This window comes from Siphateles boraxobius, unplaced genomic scaffold (genome assembly GCF_051911475.1).
Source record: "Siphateles boraxobius isolate OS27281-9 unplaced genomic scaffold, OSU_SipBor_1 11, whole genome shotgun sequence".
NCBI lineage: Eukaryota > Metazoa > Chordata > Actinopteri > Cypriniformes > Leuciscidae > Siphateles > Siphateles boraxobius.
Genome location: NW_027508711.1, coordinates 10,574,214 through 10,591,626, shown reverse-complemented (window position 1 = coordinate 10,591,626; position 17,413 = coordinate 10,574,214). Strand labels below are relative to the sequence as shown.

The following is a 17,413-nucleotide window of genomic DNA, read 5'->3' as shown; positions in this document are numbered from 1 at the left end:
ATATAATTAATTCGTTCACACGTAGCCTACGTTCACAATTTCCCTCAGCACTTGTGAGACTGTTGCTAACTATGCTGGACAGTATTTAACGTGAGTCTTTCAAATTGCGGTAATCAAATATGGTCTTCAGGTTTATTAAATATGAAACGATTTTATCATGGGTTTAACGTCAGACCGGTAACAGTATTATGAATCTATTCCATGTTTATCCCCATGTAAATCGCAAATGTATGAAAGCTTAATTGTTTCCGCCCTAGATTAACAATTAGCCTAAATAAAGGCAATTCGAACTTTTTATCTAGCAATTCGTACTTTATAACTCGCAATTGCTAGTTTATTTGCTTCAATGATAATTGCAGATAACCAAACTGTAACCTTGTAACAGCTATAGCCTACGACAAGTCCACCCTGCAAGACATTGTAAAAATAGCTCATATTTTTAGTCATTTTCATTCATTTATTGTTGTGTTGTATTGAATTGTATTTTAATTGAAACTGATGAGTAGAGCACCTACCTAGCTGTTGAATGCTGAGGGAGTATCACCAAAGTCCACTGAAATTAAATAGACTGTATGAATTATAATAATTTGGGGCCTAACGAGTATTAGCAGACATCCTCAGTGTCACAATACTATTTTAACTGTTAGCTAAAATCTCTGGGCTTCTGTTGTCATATAAACCATCACTTCTGAATCTACCATCAAAGTTTTTTAAATTTAAAGTCCCGCCAAACGACAGTGATGCGCTGCAATTAGGCTTCATTTGCAGCACCTGTTTCATTCTCAAGCCGAAAGGAAACTTTCGACCTTCACTGTTTTTTCGTTTTTAGTCGGAAAGCCGTGAAGCTCTGTATATGTATTGTTTTTTATTTATGATTTCTTGAAGATGCAGAAACCCTTGAAGAAATATTTTGTAAACATGGACGAGTATCTGGCCAGCATCGGGCTCTACCGAAAAATGATGGCGAGAGACGCGTCCTGTCTGTTTCGAGCTGTTTCTGAGCAGGTAATTTCCATAAATATATCTTAAAATAAGCTCAAACTGTACATTTCTGTGTCATAGTCAAAGGTTGTGAATGTAGGAATTCTTGAAAACCGTGTACGCTGTGACATTTTTACGATTTCACCTCTTCACTTGTCCGTTTTTTTGTTTTGTTTTTGACAATATGCTGCTGAACTGATGTTTTTATTTTGTCATAAGCTTTACTACTCCCAGAATTACCATCAAAGAATAAGAAAACAGTGTGCCAACTTCATGAGGGCAAACAGATGTAACTTTGAACCTGTGAGTGAATTCAGACTACATCAACGAAACCTTAGTACAAACTGTCATTAAATTTAAACATTTATAACATGTTGTCTTATTGTGATACCATGTGTTTCAGTTTGTTCAAGGATCTTTTGAGAAGTATTTGGAACGCTTGGAAGACCCCACGGTTTGCATTCAGGGTCTTTCCGTCTTCACAAAATATTGATATTGCATATTATGTGTTTTACTGTTGTCGTTTAATGATCGGGCAGGTGTTTACTGTGTCAAAAACTTAAATAACTGGCATATGATTGTAATGTACTGTCTTGTAATATATCCAAATTTCACAGGAAACCACAGGACAAGTGGAAATAAAAGCACTGTCTTTAGTGTACAGGTATGCTTTATATCTACTTCTTAATCCAGAGGCATTTTTGTGAAACAATACTTTCTATTTTCTCTTTGATTTACTGTTTTTTTTAAAAGAAATGGTTGACACAAAACGGAAAAGGGTCATTACTCACTTTCATGCAATTTCAAACCTACTATTTTTCTTCTGTGGAGCATAAAAGGTAAATCTCTGAAGGATATTCTGGCTGCTCTCTTTGATATGCTAAGAGGCCCCAAAATGACAAATAGGTCATAAAATTAGTCTAGAAGTCATGTGATAGTTTTGTGTGGTGAACAGGCCAAAAACTGTTAAAACTGATAATCTTACCATCCACCAAAGATCAATGGACTACAAAAAGTACATCATTACCTAAAGTCAGCTGCACTACAATGAATATTTTCAGTGAATAATGATTTGTGTTTTGGTTTGTTCCACACACAAAGCTGCCATATGATTTTAGAAGATGTGGAATAAAGTCCTCAAGTTGTGTGGACCGCTTTTAAGAGATGGGTATTTTGAAGCTTTACAGTCCTAGTCCTCATTCACTCACTTTATATTGAAAAGAGGATCTTCTTAAATTCCCTTTTTTGTGTTCCATGGAAGAAAAAACACATAAAATAGCCCTAAAGTAAAAATGAGGTAAACTATTCCTTTGTTTTGTGATGCATCTGAATTATATCAGTTTGAATCAATTTAAATGTAATTTAAAATGTGTGCTTTTTGTGCCCAAATTCTCATATGAGTGGTTTTCGGCACAGGCGGTGCTTTGTCATTTACAGGTATCCAGGTAAGCCGCCAACTGAGATTGCAGAGGAAGATGATTTGCCTAAGGTGAGGAATGTGTTAACTCTCTCTGTTCACATTTAGAGTTTAGTTCTAATTCAGTTTCACTAATCTTGCCATGAACCACCTATTTGACCATGAACCAACTGTAGTTACTGTGTCACGGAAAGCAGCATGCACTGTTAAGTTTGTGGATTTGTTTTCTTTCTTACTGCTATTTGAACATTTATGAAAGATTTGATGTCATGAACCTAAGCTACAAGTTTCTCTCATTGTACCCGGATGGTAAGCTGGACTCCAGAATTTACTGAGTGATCATCCAGTGACGGATGATTCTGTTGGAATCCAACAGCATTAGTTATTTTAGTATATAATGGCCTGGTTTCACAGACAGGGCTTAGACTAAAGCCCAATTTATATTTTTGTGTTGAATTCCCGCCGTAGCTACATCGTAGGCTGTGTGTAGCACGCGTACCCTGACGTGCACCTCTCCAAAAATGTAACAACGCGTCAATTCTACGTGACGCAAGCGCTGTGATTGGTCTGCTAGAACCCCTCCCTCGGGTTTCACATGCTCCCTCTGCATGTGTAATTGCGCATCAACGTGGACAACGACACGGACGTATAAATGAGAACCAACGCGTAGTGTATAGCGTAGAGGCCCCGGCGTAAGTCCGACGCAGAAGTATAAGTCAGCCTTAAGCCCGTGTTAGGCCTTAGTTCAAGTAGGTTTTTTTTAATGTTAGAAAAAAACATTACTGGTGTGCCTCTTGAGACAAAACAATGGCAGACTTGTTTTAAGATATATCAGTACAAGTTGCTTTCAGTTAAAACAGCTGAAACATGCATTGTATTCTGGATCTAGCTTAAGCCTTGTCTGTGAAACTGGGGGAATATGCACCACTGGGTGGGATGTTTGAGGCTGAGATCAAATTTTGGTTGGCAGTATTCATGCAGATTCGTTTCTGCTTCCATCCACCATTGCTTTGTTGATAAAGTACTGTGTAATTTCTGCAGCATTTATTATAATTCCCAGCACATTTATCATCTTGAATTCCACCCCACAGATTTTGCTGTGTTGCTCAAACAATGGCCACTATGACATTGTTTACCCCAAGAACTATCCAATGGATGCTGCACTATGTCAGGGTGAGTTAGCAGTTCATCAATACAAGATTCCTTGTGTGATACATCATGAACAATCACAAATGGTGAACATTTTGTTCTGGATCCTTTTTTTCAGCCTTGTTGTATGAACTGTTATACTCTCGTGTTCTGGGAGTTGAGGAAGAAGAGCTGCAGGTGGCGCTGGAGGGATTCAAAGGAGGGGGACGACGATACAGAAACAGCCAGTCTATGTGCAGTGAGGACGCTGGCTACGACACCCCAGAAGACCGGCCTCAGAGGTCTTCTCTTGTTTCCTGACTCTTTCGTAGCACACTTGTCTCCTGTCTTCCCTCATCTTTCTCTCTCTATCTGTGTTCAAAATCACCCCATACCCTATTTAGGGCACTATTTGAGGGAACAGCCATTTGTAGTGGTGTCTGAAACCATAGTGGATTTTATCAAGTGCACTCATTTAATCCAATAATGCACCACAATAACAAGTGTACAACAGTTGTACACTCAACAGCTAGAGAATACCCATAATGCACTGAGAGTCACACTGAATCAATTCCTGCATCTCGCCAGACGATGGTCCCGCAGCTGAATCATCCGTCCATCCATTTTCAAACCGCTATTCCAATGTGGCTACAGCGTAATATCTTACAGATATAAATTCCTTTATAATTCATTATTAAATGGTTTAATTAATGTTTATACATAGTTTCCATGACTAAATATTTTCATTACTACTAGAGCTGCCAGTTTAAGTTTTAAATATTATTAAATGGCAAGCACAAACTATGCTAAAGCTGCAGCCCTTCTGGTGCACTCTGTGTCTGAATTCGCTCTCATTTTCATTCACACCCTCAAGTGGCCTAATGTAGGGTATAGGGGGTGATTTTGACTTTTTTTTGCTGATTATCTCACAAATACAAATTGGTTTCATTATGGGAAAATGTTGACCGCTCACATGCCTTGCAAGAATAGATTGTAAAGAAATAGTACAATTTATCCACGTGATGTTCAGAAACACAAAAAGGAGATGTTTAGTAGAATGTCTGAGCTGCTCTTTACTATAAAATGACCTACAGTAGTCCATACAACTTGTGCAATTATATTTCTAAGGCATGTGAGATCCTTCCAAAATAAGTTTAAAAAAAACTCATATCTTGAAAGTAATTTACTACGTATCCAAAAAAAGGATTATACGCTTTTGTTTTTTTAGGGTTAGTTATTTTTTTGAGAATTTCGAGTAATTAATACTTCAATTTAATGCATATTTCCTGAATAAAAGTGACATTTAATAATGGCTTGTTTACATTGTTGCAAAAAAATTGTTTAAATTAACGCCGTTATTTGAATTTTATGTTCAGCAAATATTCCTGAAAAATGCTGAAAATTCAGCTTTGTCATCATAGAAATAAATTACTTTTTAAATATTAAAATAGAAAAGTTATTTTAAATTGTCATGTTTCACAGTATTACTCTTTTCACTGTATTATTGATCAAATAAATCCAGCCTTTATATTTCACAAACCCCAAAACTTTGAATGTTAGTTTACTTTTTTTTTTTTTTTAGAGTTGTTTAATCAGGTTACAGCAAGTAGCAAGTAGCTCCTCCAAAACTGCTGGTCACGATGCCAGAAATTTTATAGAAAAGAACAATGTAAACGTTCTTTAACATTCCCACAAGAAAACCATTGGAGTTTTAAACAATATGAAAATGCACTATTCTTCTTGTTACTACTTGTGCAATTGGACAAACAATTAAAAAAAAGGTGGATTTTTATAGTTGCGAAAATGCCAGTTTATGTACTTTGCATGACTTTTGACTTGTTCCAGAGAAGAATGGGAGTCGAGTGGTCACTGCCGCTCAGAAGACAAATCCAGAGCTGGAGCTGAGGACCAGAAGGTGGCCAAGACCATAATTTAAAAGATTAAGATGTTAAACTTTCATCAGTATTTGACATACACTCTTTGCTCCAGGCCACAGAAGGTTCAGGAAAACTGGTTCTGCCGTACAAGGTACTAAAGGCCTTGGAGCCAGAGCTGTACCGCAACGTAGAGTTTGACGTGTGGCAAGACAGCCGCAAAGGTCGGTTTACTTTACTTCAGTTAAATTTTAAGAGCATTAATGACTCTTACACTAAATTAATACTGATTCCCATGTTAAACCATTCAATAGAAAGCACTGCAGATGTAAAACAAAAAAAAGTATCATAGTAATGTTTTACTGAATGTAACACCATATTTTTTTCTTGGTGGGGGATGGATTGTGCTAAATGGGCTTCATGAAAATGTAAATTACCAGAATGACTTTACCGGTAAATGCACAAATATGCTGTTCACACAAGCAACGGCGTTCCCGCTTTTTACTGGTAAGACACCTTTCAGCTCCAAAATGCTGGTAAATTCTGTGATGTCTCGGTTGGGTCTCGAGCACGACAGCAACACGTTGAAAGCTGCAAGACGTGGCGCAATGGTCAAAGATGATCATCTTGCGCATATTTAAATAGAAAAACTATTAAAAAGCTTACTGTAAACAGCGCTGAGTAATCACGTCATCTCCAAAAGAACTTTATGTTTGGCCCAGAGCAGACTTTTTACGTCAGCACGTTTTGACTTTGTATGTGATCAAACCAGTAATCTTCATTCCGCATTCACACAGAGCACATTACTGGTAATTTACTGGGAATATTACAACTTCCCGTACTGGTAATTTGCTGAAACGAATTTTCCTGTAACGCATGATGTCTTACCGGTAATTTACCAGTAAAGACTATGTTTGAAAGGGGCTGATGTTTTATGATTCACCCCAAATATCCTTGAGAATATGACCAAATACAAATTTAACGTATAATTTATGAGCAGAACAGGTGGTTTGACTAAGCTAATTGATGCCATCTCTAACATGTATATCTATCTTCCCTTTTTTTTCTTTTTTTAAATCTGTGCAGTTTTATTGTGATGTGCTTTGTGATAACCCTGTGTTATAGAGCTACAGAAGACTGATTACATGGTGTTTGCTGGCAGACAGTACTTTTTAGGAGATAAGTGTCAGGTGGGACAAAACTTTAATCAGGTTTAAGTGTTAACATTATTGCAAATTGGAGTACCATTTTTATTGTCACACCTCATTTGATAAAACAAACCCCTGTTATGTATTTTTCAATAAGAATTAATTTCCCCACAGCCCCCATCAATGTTTTTTCCCCCCCCAGGTCCGCTTGGATCCAAAAGGGAAGTACTACAATGCTTTCATTCAAGAAGTAGGGAGTCACACCACTGCAGTGACCGTGTTCATTGAGGAGCTTGCAGAAAAGTAAGCTATGTTCACCTGTGCTTTCTCACAGGCAAATGTCCCTGAGAGTCTCTAAATATCTTCTTTAACTCTAGGCACCTGGTTTCCTTGAGTAATCTGAAGCCAGTGAACCCTGTGCCAGCCTGGAACATCACACCAAGCAGAAAGGGAAACTCCTACAACCATCCAGAGCAGTACACTGGAGAACTAGGTCTGCCTCTTTCCAACTTCATTTGTGTTGGGATGTACACTCCTTGAGTTTTGTCATTAAGTTGATTTCTTATTTTGAGTATTTGATCGTATTAGATGTATATCAGACAAAATGGCCAAATATTGGCTTGACATATACTGTGTATGTATAGGTCTATTACTGAGTTATCAAAAGGACACATGGACAGATCATGCCAAGTTACAGATACAGTAGTCAACATTTGAAGTGGATTAAAACCTTTCATCAGTTATACATGAATTTTGAACAATACCCATTCTTGTTTTAGGGGAACTTTTTTGACTTTTTTGTATATATTGTGTTTTTCACAAGCAGCTTTACTGAAAATTGTGTTAGTTTATAATATATTTAGATTAGTCTTCCGATTAGAGCTGTACGTTAATAGTATACATTTTGTGACAATTCAAGCAGTTGAGATTTTCTATATAGTATATCATTCTTCGTGAGTTTTGCAAGTATGTGAATACAACTTTATATATTGAGATGTGCAATAATACAGTTTGCGTTTTTTACGCTGACATAAACAATCATGCAGCTGAGATTTGCTATATACTGTGTAATTGTCCGCATGAGTACAGTATGTATGCATGTTAATTTGGATGTACTATATATATACACAACTTTTAATATATCGCTGGGCAATAATAGTTTACATTTAAGCAGTAGCTATACAATACACACCGATTAACGTAATATACTATATGTATCCGGGTAAGGTTACTTACTGTATAGTAGTTGCATATTTTGTTGTTAATTATTAATTCGTTATCTGGTGATTTGAGAATGAGATTTTGTTCCAATTTATAATGATTTGGTGTAGTGACAACAAATCAGGTTATGAATGTGTTTTTTTTTTTTTTTTCTCTCTCTCTCTCTTTAAAGACCCCGAGCTGCGTGGACGCCGAAGGTTCTTCAAGAAGCCTCGTGGTAAGGAGATGTTGATGGCAGTATCTTTCAGTCGTCCTCAGCATGGCTTACCTCCCCGTCTGCAGCCTGGGCCAGGAAACATTCATCCTGTCCGTTCTCCAGGGGTGCACGGTCCCGCTCCACCACCTCCAGGCCTGGCCTATGAACACTACCGACCCCATCCTTCGCCTAGACCACCGCGTGGGTACGGACCACCAAGGTTAGACACTATTCTTTAAGGGTTCTTTGTTTATTGTTGTACCTTCTAACCAAGTCATGTTCCTGGATATCTACCTGCAGTTCTGATCCAACCCTGATCAGACACACCTGTCTAATTATCAAGTTGTTCTGAAAATCTTAATTAGCTGGTTCAGTTGTGTTTGATCAGGACTGGAGCTGAACTTTGCAGGAAGAAGATCTCCAAGAATAGGATTGGGCACCCCTGTTTTAACCATACATGTGTATCATAAGTCCTACCCTTACTCACTGCATGAGTCTGTTTTTTGTGGTTCTTTTGCCACACATCTGTTTTTGTCAGAAGTTCGGGCCGATTCCTGAACCGACACCATCTTATTGGACCTGACATGGCTTATTATCCCAGTCCTAGCAAGCGCTGCTACCAGAGTTTTGATAACTACTCTTTCAGGTCACGGTAGGAAAGCATTCACTTTAACATAGTGCTATAAATGAGACAAACTACAGTTTCTCCTCAATATAATCTATCAATCTATTGTGTAACTGCATGGAATATTTTTTTTTTCTGTTTCCAAAAAAAATGGGTTCTGAAAATTAGGATGTTTACATGCATTTCCTGTTGAAATAGGAATTTGGGGGTGACTTTTTAAAAAAATATATATATTTTTTTTACCTTTTTAAAATTTTTACCTTTTTAGTTTACCTCACAACCTGCCAAAACCACATTTGACCGCTTGTTGCATAGAAAACAGCAAAGACGACATTTTCAAATGATTTACTTCCAGCTTTTTCCTTTTTAAATCAATTGGTTTCTCGGAAAAGCATTGAAGTATGAGTGACTGCGTAATCCAGCAGAGTTTAGCTCTGCAGGAAAGTGGCCCTCCAGTAGCAGGATTGGACACCCCTGGCATAATCGAATGCTGGTTCTCAAAGCTTAGGCAGCTGTTGCCTGACTTGCCTCACTACCCAATAAATCAATGACTTCTCAGGCAGCATTTGCATTCAAAGGTACCTCTTAAAATTGATTTTGTACTGCTTTTGAGTCAGCATAATGGTCTGCAACAAAACAGAAAGAATATTAGTGATAACCAACCAAATATTTAATTGCCAAAATACTCAATTCTTGAAGAATTTAGAAATTAAGTCAAAAGTTGAGAAAATTGGGCAAAACATGCATTTATACACAAACTAACCACCAAATACAACTTTCAGACAGAGTATTTTTTTCTTCAGCTCAACTGTCACGGACCCACACGCATAGGAGTGTGGTATAATACATCTATGCTGCCTCAATTGATTCGATGAAGGTATCTCAGTGGATAGGATGTGACACAATCTTCCTACCTTCAGATTCTGCCTGTGGGGGCAGCATTTTTCAGGTTTCGGAGACGGGCGATGAAATTGTTGTTTTATTGGACAAATTTGTATATGTGAAATATGCATTAATATTTTTGGTCCATTGTCCTGAAGAGAGATATTAAGTTTTAAATGCAGTCAGGCCAAAATTGTATTTATTTTTAATTTGTCAGTACACTTTATTGAACACTCAATTTATCATTTTTGTTTTTTTTTAATTGTCTGTTTACTCTATAGCATAATTTTCAATATTGCAAGATATTTCAGTTTTGTTTTTGCTCCGAAAACGTATTTAATTCAACTGCTAGCAAAACGAGTTAAAATTGTTTGTATAGAAGGAGTCGAAGGCAGATGCACTCTCTGAATAAAGAGTGTCTGAGTTGTGTTCCTGAGCCAGGAGAGGACAACCAAGACATGGAGGGAAGTATCACCTTCTATGAGATTGAGGAGACTGATGAGAGTGCCTTCTCCCCAATACCGGTGAGACACCATTCTACTTTAGTAACAGTTGGGATTTTAAGACCATTCACTCCTATAATGATAATCATATTAGCGTCCATACCAGTGCACCATAACATTGTTTATCATAAGCGCACTCTTCTGCTTTAAATGCTTGAATTTGAGTGAACTTTTTAAAGTTGAGAGTGATTGGCTAGAGTGTAGAAAAGGAATCCAAAGATTTAGTTCCTCTGCCATTTATTGTTATCGTTGTGGTGTGGATTTCACTATCCTTGTAGAATTGGAATGATCATTAAAGCTTTATAGTTATTGTCCTTGATGCTAAGATCACTATTCTGTCCGTCTCTCTGTGTGTATCTGAAGGGTCAAGCAGTGTCCAGGACCATGGTTCCAGGGGCCACTGCTTACTGGGTGCCAAGAGTTCCCAGTCCAATCCCTCCTTCAGGCAAACAGACCATGACATCATCAGAGGAGGACCCTGATGAGAGGAGTACTGTTGGTGACCAAGGTACAGCCAAAACCTTGCCAGTGTAAAGTCGCTGCATATGCATGTGGTTTGGTTCTGATTCTGAATACCCCATGCCTCTGTCAGAACTCACTGACAACTACCCACATGGTCAGTTTTTCCTACCATCTCTTTTTTTAAATTTTTTTTATATATATCATCACCATGTCTCCTTGGGAGCTTTGGGTACATTCAAAATAAGAGTGTAGGGAGGCAGAGTGAGTTTGAAACGCATCTTTTTATGAAATTCCAAAAACTTCTACAGCGGTGAGCTAACTTTTTCGGGTGCAGTTAGTGTCTCGCTTTCGCTCCGACATCAGATTTTGTGCAACAGTTGTAGCTACACACTGCTCTTTCATATGATGGGTGCCAACCAGAGTTAAGGTGTCATACTGCCACGTAATAGATTGTAGTGTCAGTCAGTACAGACGCTGGATTATTTACTAGGGGTGTAACTTGGCTCGAGAGGAGACAATGCACAATATTGGGCTCTTTTTTTTTTAAGAAACAATAAATTTAAGCTATCTTCAATGACAAAATATGACTTAGAAAATAGTGTTTTATTCTACAGAAAGTCACAAAATCCAAATCAATGCAGGTGCATTTTACTTATCATTTAACTAATATATGACTGTCACTAATGGTTATTTTGTAATTGGTAAATTATTTTGCCACCTCAGTTAAAGTCCATGAATAAAAAATGCTCTCATATATGGGATATACTAGTCATAATGTTGGTAGAGATTTTTACATTTAAACCAACAATAATTCAGCAGAAGATTCTTTACATTTGAAGCTTTCATTTGTGTGGAAGCACACACAAGTTTTTACTGGCTACAGTTTGAAACAGCCTTTCCCTTGGAATTAAGTCTATGATGCCCAAAAGTGCAGTCTTGGTTGACATGCTGTCTCACTAGGCTTTAACACAGCCCATATGTTGTGTTATGATGAATGATGGTTAATTTGAACTGTTTGTCTTGACTAGGTGAATACTCTGAGGAGTACATCTACTCTGCCGCAGGTTAGTTCATTAACGGCTTAGATGCTAGAAAGATTTCAGCATTATGCTCTTGTCATTATATCCTGTGTGCTTTGATATTAAAACATCATGTTTCTGTATTGCAGAGGCAGGATATCAGAATCCATCAGTGTATGCAGCAGCAGCAGAGTCTACCACCAATCTGGTACAGTCTTCTAGACTTCTTCATTTGTCAAAGATGTCCACCAAAACGCTAATACTGTGGCTGACATGAGTTCCAATGAATGGGACAACATGGAGTAGATGTGCTCTGACAGCTCTGCACAATCTGTCCTAAACCAACCTGTATTTGTCCTTTCATTTGAGAATATAGAAAATGGGACTGTCATTAGATTGTTTCTCTGCAAAAAAATGTGCTCTCTTATAATTCTTAAAATCAGAGTTTTAATGGGAGATTATGTGCTGATCAGATTGAGTTTTAATGTGTCTTGCAGACCATTCAAGAAGGAAGTTCTCGTGCCGGGTCGCCACAAGAGGGTGTCGCCACCTACAGTTACTCACAACAGGCATGCATTGTTCATGATTTTCATAAAATTGTTACAGTTGTCCCACCCAAAGAGGATGAACGCATGTGCTGAATCTTTTCAGGTGGTTGTGAAGTCATCTGTCCTCTCCTCTTCTCAACAAATCAACTCTGCCCCGGCTGCAATCTTCACTTCAAACTCTTCCTCTTCATCCACTGGGAGCTCCCAGACCCCCCCAAACCCCCTGCAGCCCAACAGCATCCTGACCCCGGGACAGCCGCCACCCCAGAATGTTCTGGGCAGGCCTGGTATACAGCTGAGTTTCTGTATTTTATAACAGAGGATAACAGTTTTATAACAGTTATAAAATGTTAGCCAATATGATGAATCAAGATGCTCTTCCTCTGTATTTCCAGCAGTTCCGTGGTTTGTGAATGAGCTGGGAGAGCCAGTCGCCTTGGCACCACCTCCACCCTACTCGTATGACCCCAATGGCAGTGACCTTCCAAGAGGTCAGAAGGAACCACCTCCTTGTTGAATTATATCCTGCATAATTATTTTTTTTTACCTTTTTTCTTTTTCTCCCTAGATTGCAAAGTGCTTCAGTACTACTACAATTTGGGGGTACAGGTGAGTTTTTTCTTTTCTTTTTATCGCCACATTGTCAACTCTAGAGAACTATAGCTTATGTAATGTCCCTCACTAAATGAGGCAAGGTTTATGTGCGTTATGGTTAAAATGAAAAACATATGGCATATTGTGGCTTTTATAAAGCAAAAGCAGCATAAAAGGCTAACTATGAAAATTAACCATTAGTAACTATTAAATAGTTCATTCTTATGAGCCTTAGAGGACAAGTTCGGTATTTTACACTTAAAGCCCTGTTTTAAGATCGTTTCTGATGAAATAGAACGGTTAAGATTGGAATTTGGACAAATCCCCCCCCCCCCCCCCCCCCCCCCCCCCCACCTCCACAATGGTTTCATAGGTGCACTGGAACAATCATTCATAAAACGCATTAAACTTTAGTTTACAAAACATGAAACTCACCGAGGGGTCTGGGGTGTTCACTGATATGCTCACACAAAAATCGCTGCAAAAGATGCTTTCCAACAGGTGTTTTACCGTTCGTTGTAAAACTGTGGACCTATTTTTCCAAACGCCTCACAACCGCGGACATTCTTCCGTTGAGAGCTTGAATAATAGACACTCCAGCCTAGTTGGTGGTGATAATGCACCTTTGCCAATGTTTGGATAGCGTAGCCTACGATACCGCGACTCCATAACCACAGAAAGAATACAAACAACCCCATTTCCGTTTCCGGAGGCGGAGTAATACCGTACCTCACAGAACATCCAATACAAGTCAATGGAGTTGGACAAAAACTACGATAAAACCTGTTGGAAATCATCTTTTGCAGCGATTTTTGTGTGAGCATATCAGTGAACACCCCAGACCACACATATGGTATTATGAATTATTCTTCCAGTGCCCCTATGAAACCATTGTGGAGGTGGGGGGGTGCAAACACAAAAACCTAAAATTCTCGGGACAGTAGCATTCGTCCAAATTTCAATCTTAACCGTTCTATTTCATTAGAAACGATCTTAAAACAGGGCTTTAAGTGTAAAATACCGAACTTGTCCTTTAAGGCGAGACACTACAGGTGAATAGGGAAATTTTTTTAACTAGCAGATATCACCATGAAACTTTTCCAGTTGATTACCTACATTAAGATGAGAAAAAAATGTATTACAAGTTTTCTGTAATTTAATGTTTAAATATGCAAATCAGGTATTATCTAATTAAATATGCACTAATTTGCATATATTTTAAAAAATGAAATCTGAGTATTGGATAAAGCCAGGTTCAAAATTATTTTTTTTAATTGTGTCCACATATTAGATGGGGAAATAATTACAGAGGGATTTATGGATATCTACTTTTGTTATCCTGTAAATCAGAATATACTGTCAATAGCCTTAAAATGATTTTCACCATGTTTTTTGGAATAAAATTTTATATAAATCAGGCTAGGAATAACATATTTACAAATCCCTCTGTAAATATCTTCATAATATAACTAGGTACAAGACTGGAAAGTTTGGTGGAATTTAGTGGAGATTTCAGACTTAGAGTATGAGAGAAGTGTCATTTTGAGAAAACGGGCTTTAAAGATTTATATTGTAAAACGAGATTGCGCATTTAGAGTTAAATCCCCCCTTTCACATTCACGATTGGTAGCTGACAAAAAGGAAATGACCATATTTGGATCCGACAGCATTGTACAGAAGAGAGAGAGCTTTCTAGCGGTGTGTGTGATGACAGGGTGCCGGCAGCAATCGCGGAGGCAGCGGGATGATTTAAAACGCCAGCTTTTGATGAATTTAGACGAAATCTACAGACGCAAACGGACAAAGTGTAGTCAAATAAAGACCTAAATGTGTATTTCTGACTTTTTTTCACCACAAGTCTAAAAGAAGACATCTTATTGAAGACAAATATCCCAAAATCTCAAAATTGGCCAGTGAAAAAGTTTTTGCCTGTCGTGTCTCGCCTTAAAGGTAAAGTTCACACAAAAAATGAAAATTGTCATCTGAGGCCACAATATACTTCAAATGAAATTGAAGAACAAACAGGTTTAACAATTTCGATCAAACTCAGGCCAAATGTTGTCAACCTGTATGACTGACTTTCTTCTGTGGAACACAAAAGAAAAACTCAGGTTACATATGTAACCCGGATCCCTGAGAGGGGAAAGAGATGCTGTGTTATGACGTTGATTCTGTCTACTCCTCTGCATGAGCCGGTGTCTGAAGCAGGTCTACACGCGCCAATCTGATTGTCCCAAAGTATGCAAGTCACGATACAACGTAGTGCATCACCAAGTCCTTGAATGTATATTTGAAGATGCTCTGGCATGGCAATGAGATGCATCATCTCGTTCCCCTGTCAGGGAACCAGGTTAAATACGTGTGACGTTCCCTTTCAAGGTGAACTCGATGCTGTCATGATGTTGACGTTATGGGAACTTTATATTTAATGTGCCAAAACTCTGGCCGCGCCGCTCTCACTGTGGAACCGGCAGGTTCTGAAATTTTAAAGGTTGCCTTGAATAGTTTTGGCAAGTTGAAACACTAAAATTTAAACTGGAAATCAATCAGCTAAAACTGAAAAAGAAATTAAATTTAAACCTAAATAGTAATATTAAAAAAGAAGAAACTAATAAAAACAAAAATCAGATCTCAAAGTTACAAAAAGTTAAATCAGATCTCAAAGTTACAAAAAGTTAAACTAAAATTAAAATAAAGGTAATTAAAAATATTAAAATCTATATTAGTATAGAAATAACACTAAAACGACACTGGTCAGCAGAGACCGAATAATGTGACTTGTACTTTAAATGTGACCAAACAAGTTGTTTTGTATTTCTTCCAGTGGTATCAGCAGAGTTACTGGCACTCTATGGTACAAATGCAGCAGGTGTATCAGCAGCCGGCCGCAGACGCTCAGTTCCAGCCGTACTCGAGTGCTATTCCTACCGCTGACCACACAGTTCCCCAGACCTACCCTGATCCTGTCCGCACGTGCCCCCATCCACAAGGAGACGTGCCCAGCAACGGTCAGCGTCCCTCTATCGTTACCACCACAAACCTCCACACTCTCTGCCTCGAGCTTGTCAAACAGTCTACTCTAATCTACACTGTAAACTCACACCCATGCCCTCCTCTCCTCAGGCACCTCTCTGGCTATGGAAAACCCTCCCACGGTGGTCCCCGGCACGGTGTTCTACCCCCTGGTGCAGGAGCAGTGCGGCCAGCTGCCCCTTCACCCCAGCTATGAGCCCTACGTGCCCGTGCTTTCCACTACATATCACTACCTCACTCCCTGGAATCACGGTGCTGGCCCGCATCCCCGCATCCACCATGCCACATACTGCCCCTCTTCCTCTCACTCCCCGGTCAACTACATCACCCAGACCCACCCCCACCCCACCCATATGCCACACTCACAGTTTGTCTAAGTATCGTTTACCAGCAGAAATGTTCTCGCTTATGTTGTTCAGTTGTTAGTTCTGTATTGTTTTCACAGACGAATGGTTATTCAGGGATCCTGCAGTGTTACTCGGTACATGAATAGAAAGGCAGGACAGAGTAGATGTGCTTTACCACCCTGCACGTTCTCTCCTAAATTAACACCGTTTCACCGACTTAATAAGCATATATTGGATTCCCCCATTCAATTATTTGTGGATTTTAAAAAGTGACTCGATTCTAAATGTAATTAGAATTCACTTCTCATTTGTTTTTACAAATGTTTGCACGCTTCCAGAATGTAGTCGTTTAGCAACACACCAGGAGTTCAATCCTAAGGAAACCATTGTCTGTTTTTTCTATGTAAAAAAAAATATATATATATCACTTATTGTAGCCGCACAAATAAAAAGGATACTACATCAAGTTGTTTCCAAATCCATTTTAAGGTTACAAGCTGGACTGAAAATAAAATCAAATTTATGTATGCACATACTGCTGCACTACTGTACACTAAATACTATTTTATTTAGAATTAAATCAATATTTTTATTTTCGATGCATTAAATTGATAAAAAATGACAGACTTTTACATTGTTAGATAAAAATCTATTTCAAATGAATGCTTTTTTTGTATATTAGAGCTGAGCTGCGCAGACTGATCGGTGTACAACATCAAAAGTACATTGAGAGCGATTAGTGGGCAGACAGAGCTGTATGCTCTCGAATCACTCTTACTGCACTTTGACGTCATACACCGATCGGTCTGCGCGGCGCCACATCAAGTCGAACGCACCTAACGATTTCTGAAGGATCATGTGACACTGGAGTATATGATGCTGAAAATTCAACTTTGCCTTTAAAGGAATAAATTACAATTTAAATTATATTAAATGGGAAAGGTATTTTAAATTGCAATATTTCACATTTACTATTTCTACTGTATTGATCAAACAAATGCAGTCTTGGTGAGCATAAGAGACTTTCAAAAAGTAAGCAGTAAACCTCTTCAGTACTAAATAAAAAAATAAGCATTTTGTATGATCTCTTATTTTGCGTTTTAACACTTGCGTTTAAAAAACTTCTGTTAGAGCAGTGGGGTAAAGTATTTGAGTAAATCTAATTAGTAGCCAAAAAGATACTCAAGCACAGTAACTAAGTAGTTTTACTGAGTATCAAAGATATTAGCAACTTTTACTCCCTAATTATGGAAGCTTATGTGTAGCAATATTCAATTTGAAATGTAATATGCAAAATGATGATGCAATATGTAAAATGACAATGCAATATGTAAAATGGCAATGCATTTCTCTATTTAAATTTACATTTTCCATTACATTTGTGCAACGTTTGGTGCAAAATGAAAATGATAATTCAATTATATAATTTACATTT

The 17,413-nt window shown here is 38.1% G+C and overlaps 1 protein-coding gene across 8 annotated transcripts; it reads left to right on the top strand.

Moving 5' to 3' along the window:
• Positions 1-569: 569 nt before the first annotated feature.
• On the top strand, positions 570-16,444 carry alg13 (ALG13 UDP-N-acetylglucosaminyltransferase subunit). 8 transcript variants are annotated; one of them, XM_077196237.1, is made up of 25 exons: positions 721-1,005; positions 1,201-1,284; positions 1,385-1,435; positions 1,599-1,645; positions 2,398-2,470; positions 3,490-3,571; positions 3,666-3,828; positions 5,372-5,441; positions 5,516-5,624; positions 6,526-6,590; positions 6,751-6,851; positions 6,926-7,041; positions 7,942-7,986; positions 8,089-8,185; positions 8,507-8,617; positions 9,855-9,996; positions 10,339-10,483; positions 11,466-11,501; positions 11,606-11,664; positions 11,954-12,025; positions 12,108-12,291; positions 12,400-12,495; positions 12,573-12,613; positions 15,423-15,606; positions 15,722-16,444. In XM_077196237.1, the coding sequence occupies exons 1-25, from the start codon at positions 886-888 to the stop codon at positions 16,006-16,008; spliced, it is 2,580 nt and encodes an 859-aa protein (XP_077052352.1). In that variant the 5' UTR covers positions 721-885; the 3' UTR covers positions 16,009-16,444. The 8 variants fall into 8 exon arrangements, with proteins under 8 accessions (XP_077052315.1, XP_077052305.1, XP_077052322.1 ...); XM_077196218.1 differs by having other exon boundaries at positions 8,504-8,617; positions 9,852-9,996; XM_077196227.1 differs by having other exon boundaries at positions 722-1,005; positions 9,852-9,996.
• Positions 16,445-17,413: the final 969 nt, after the last annotated feature.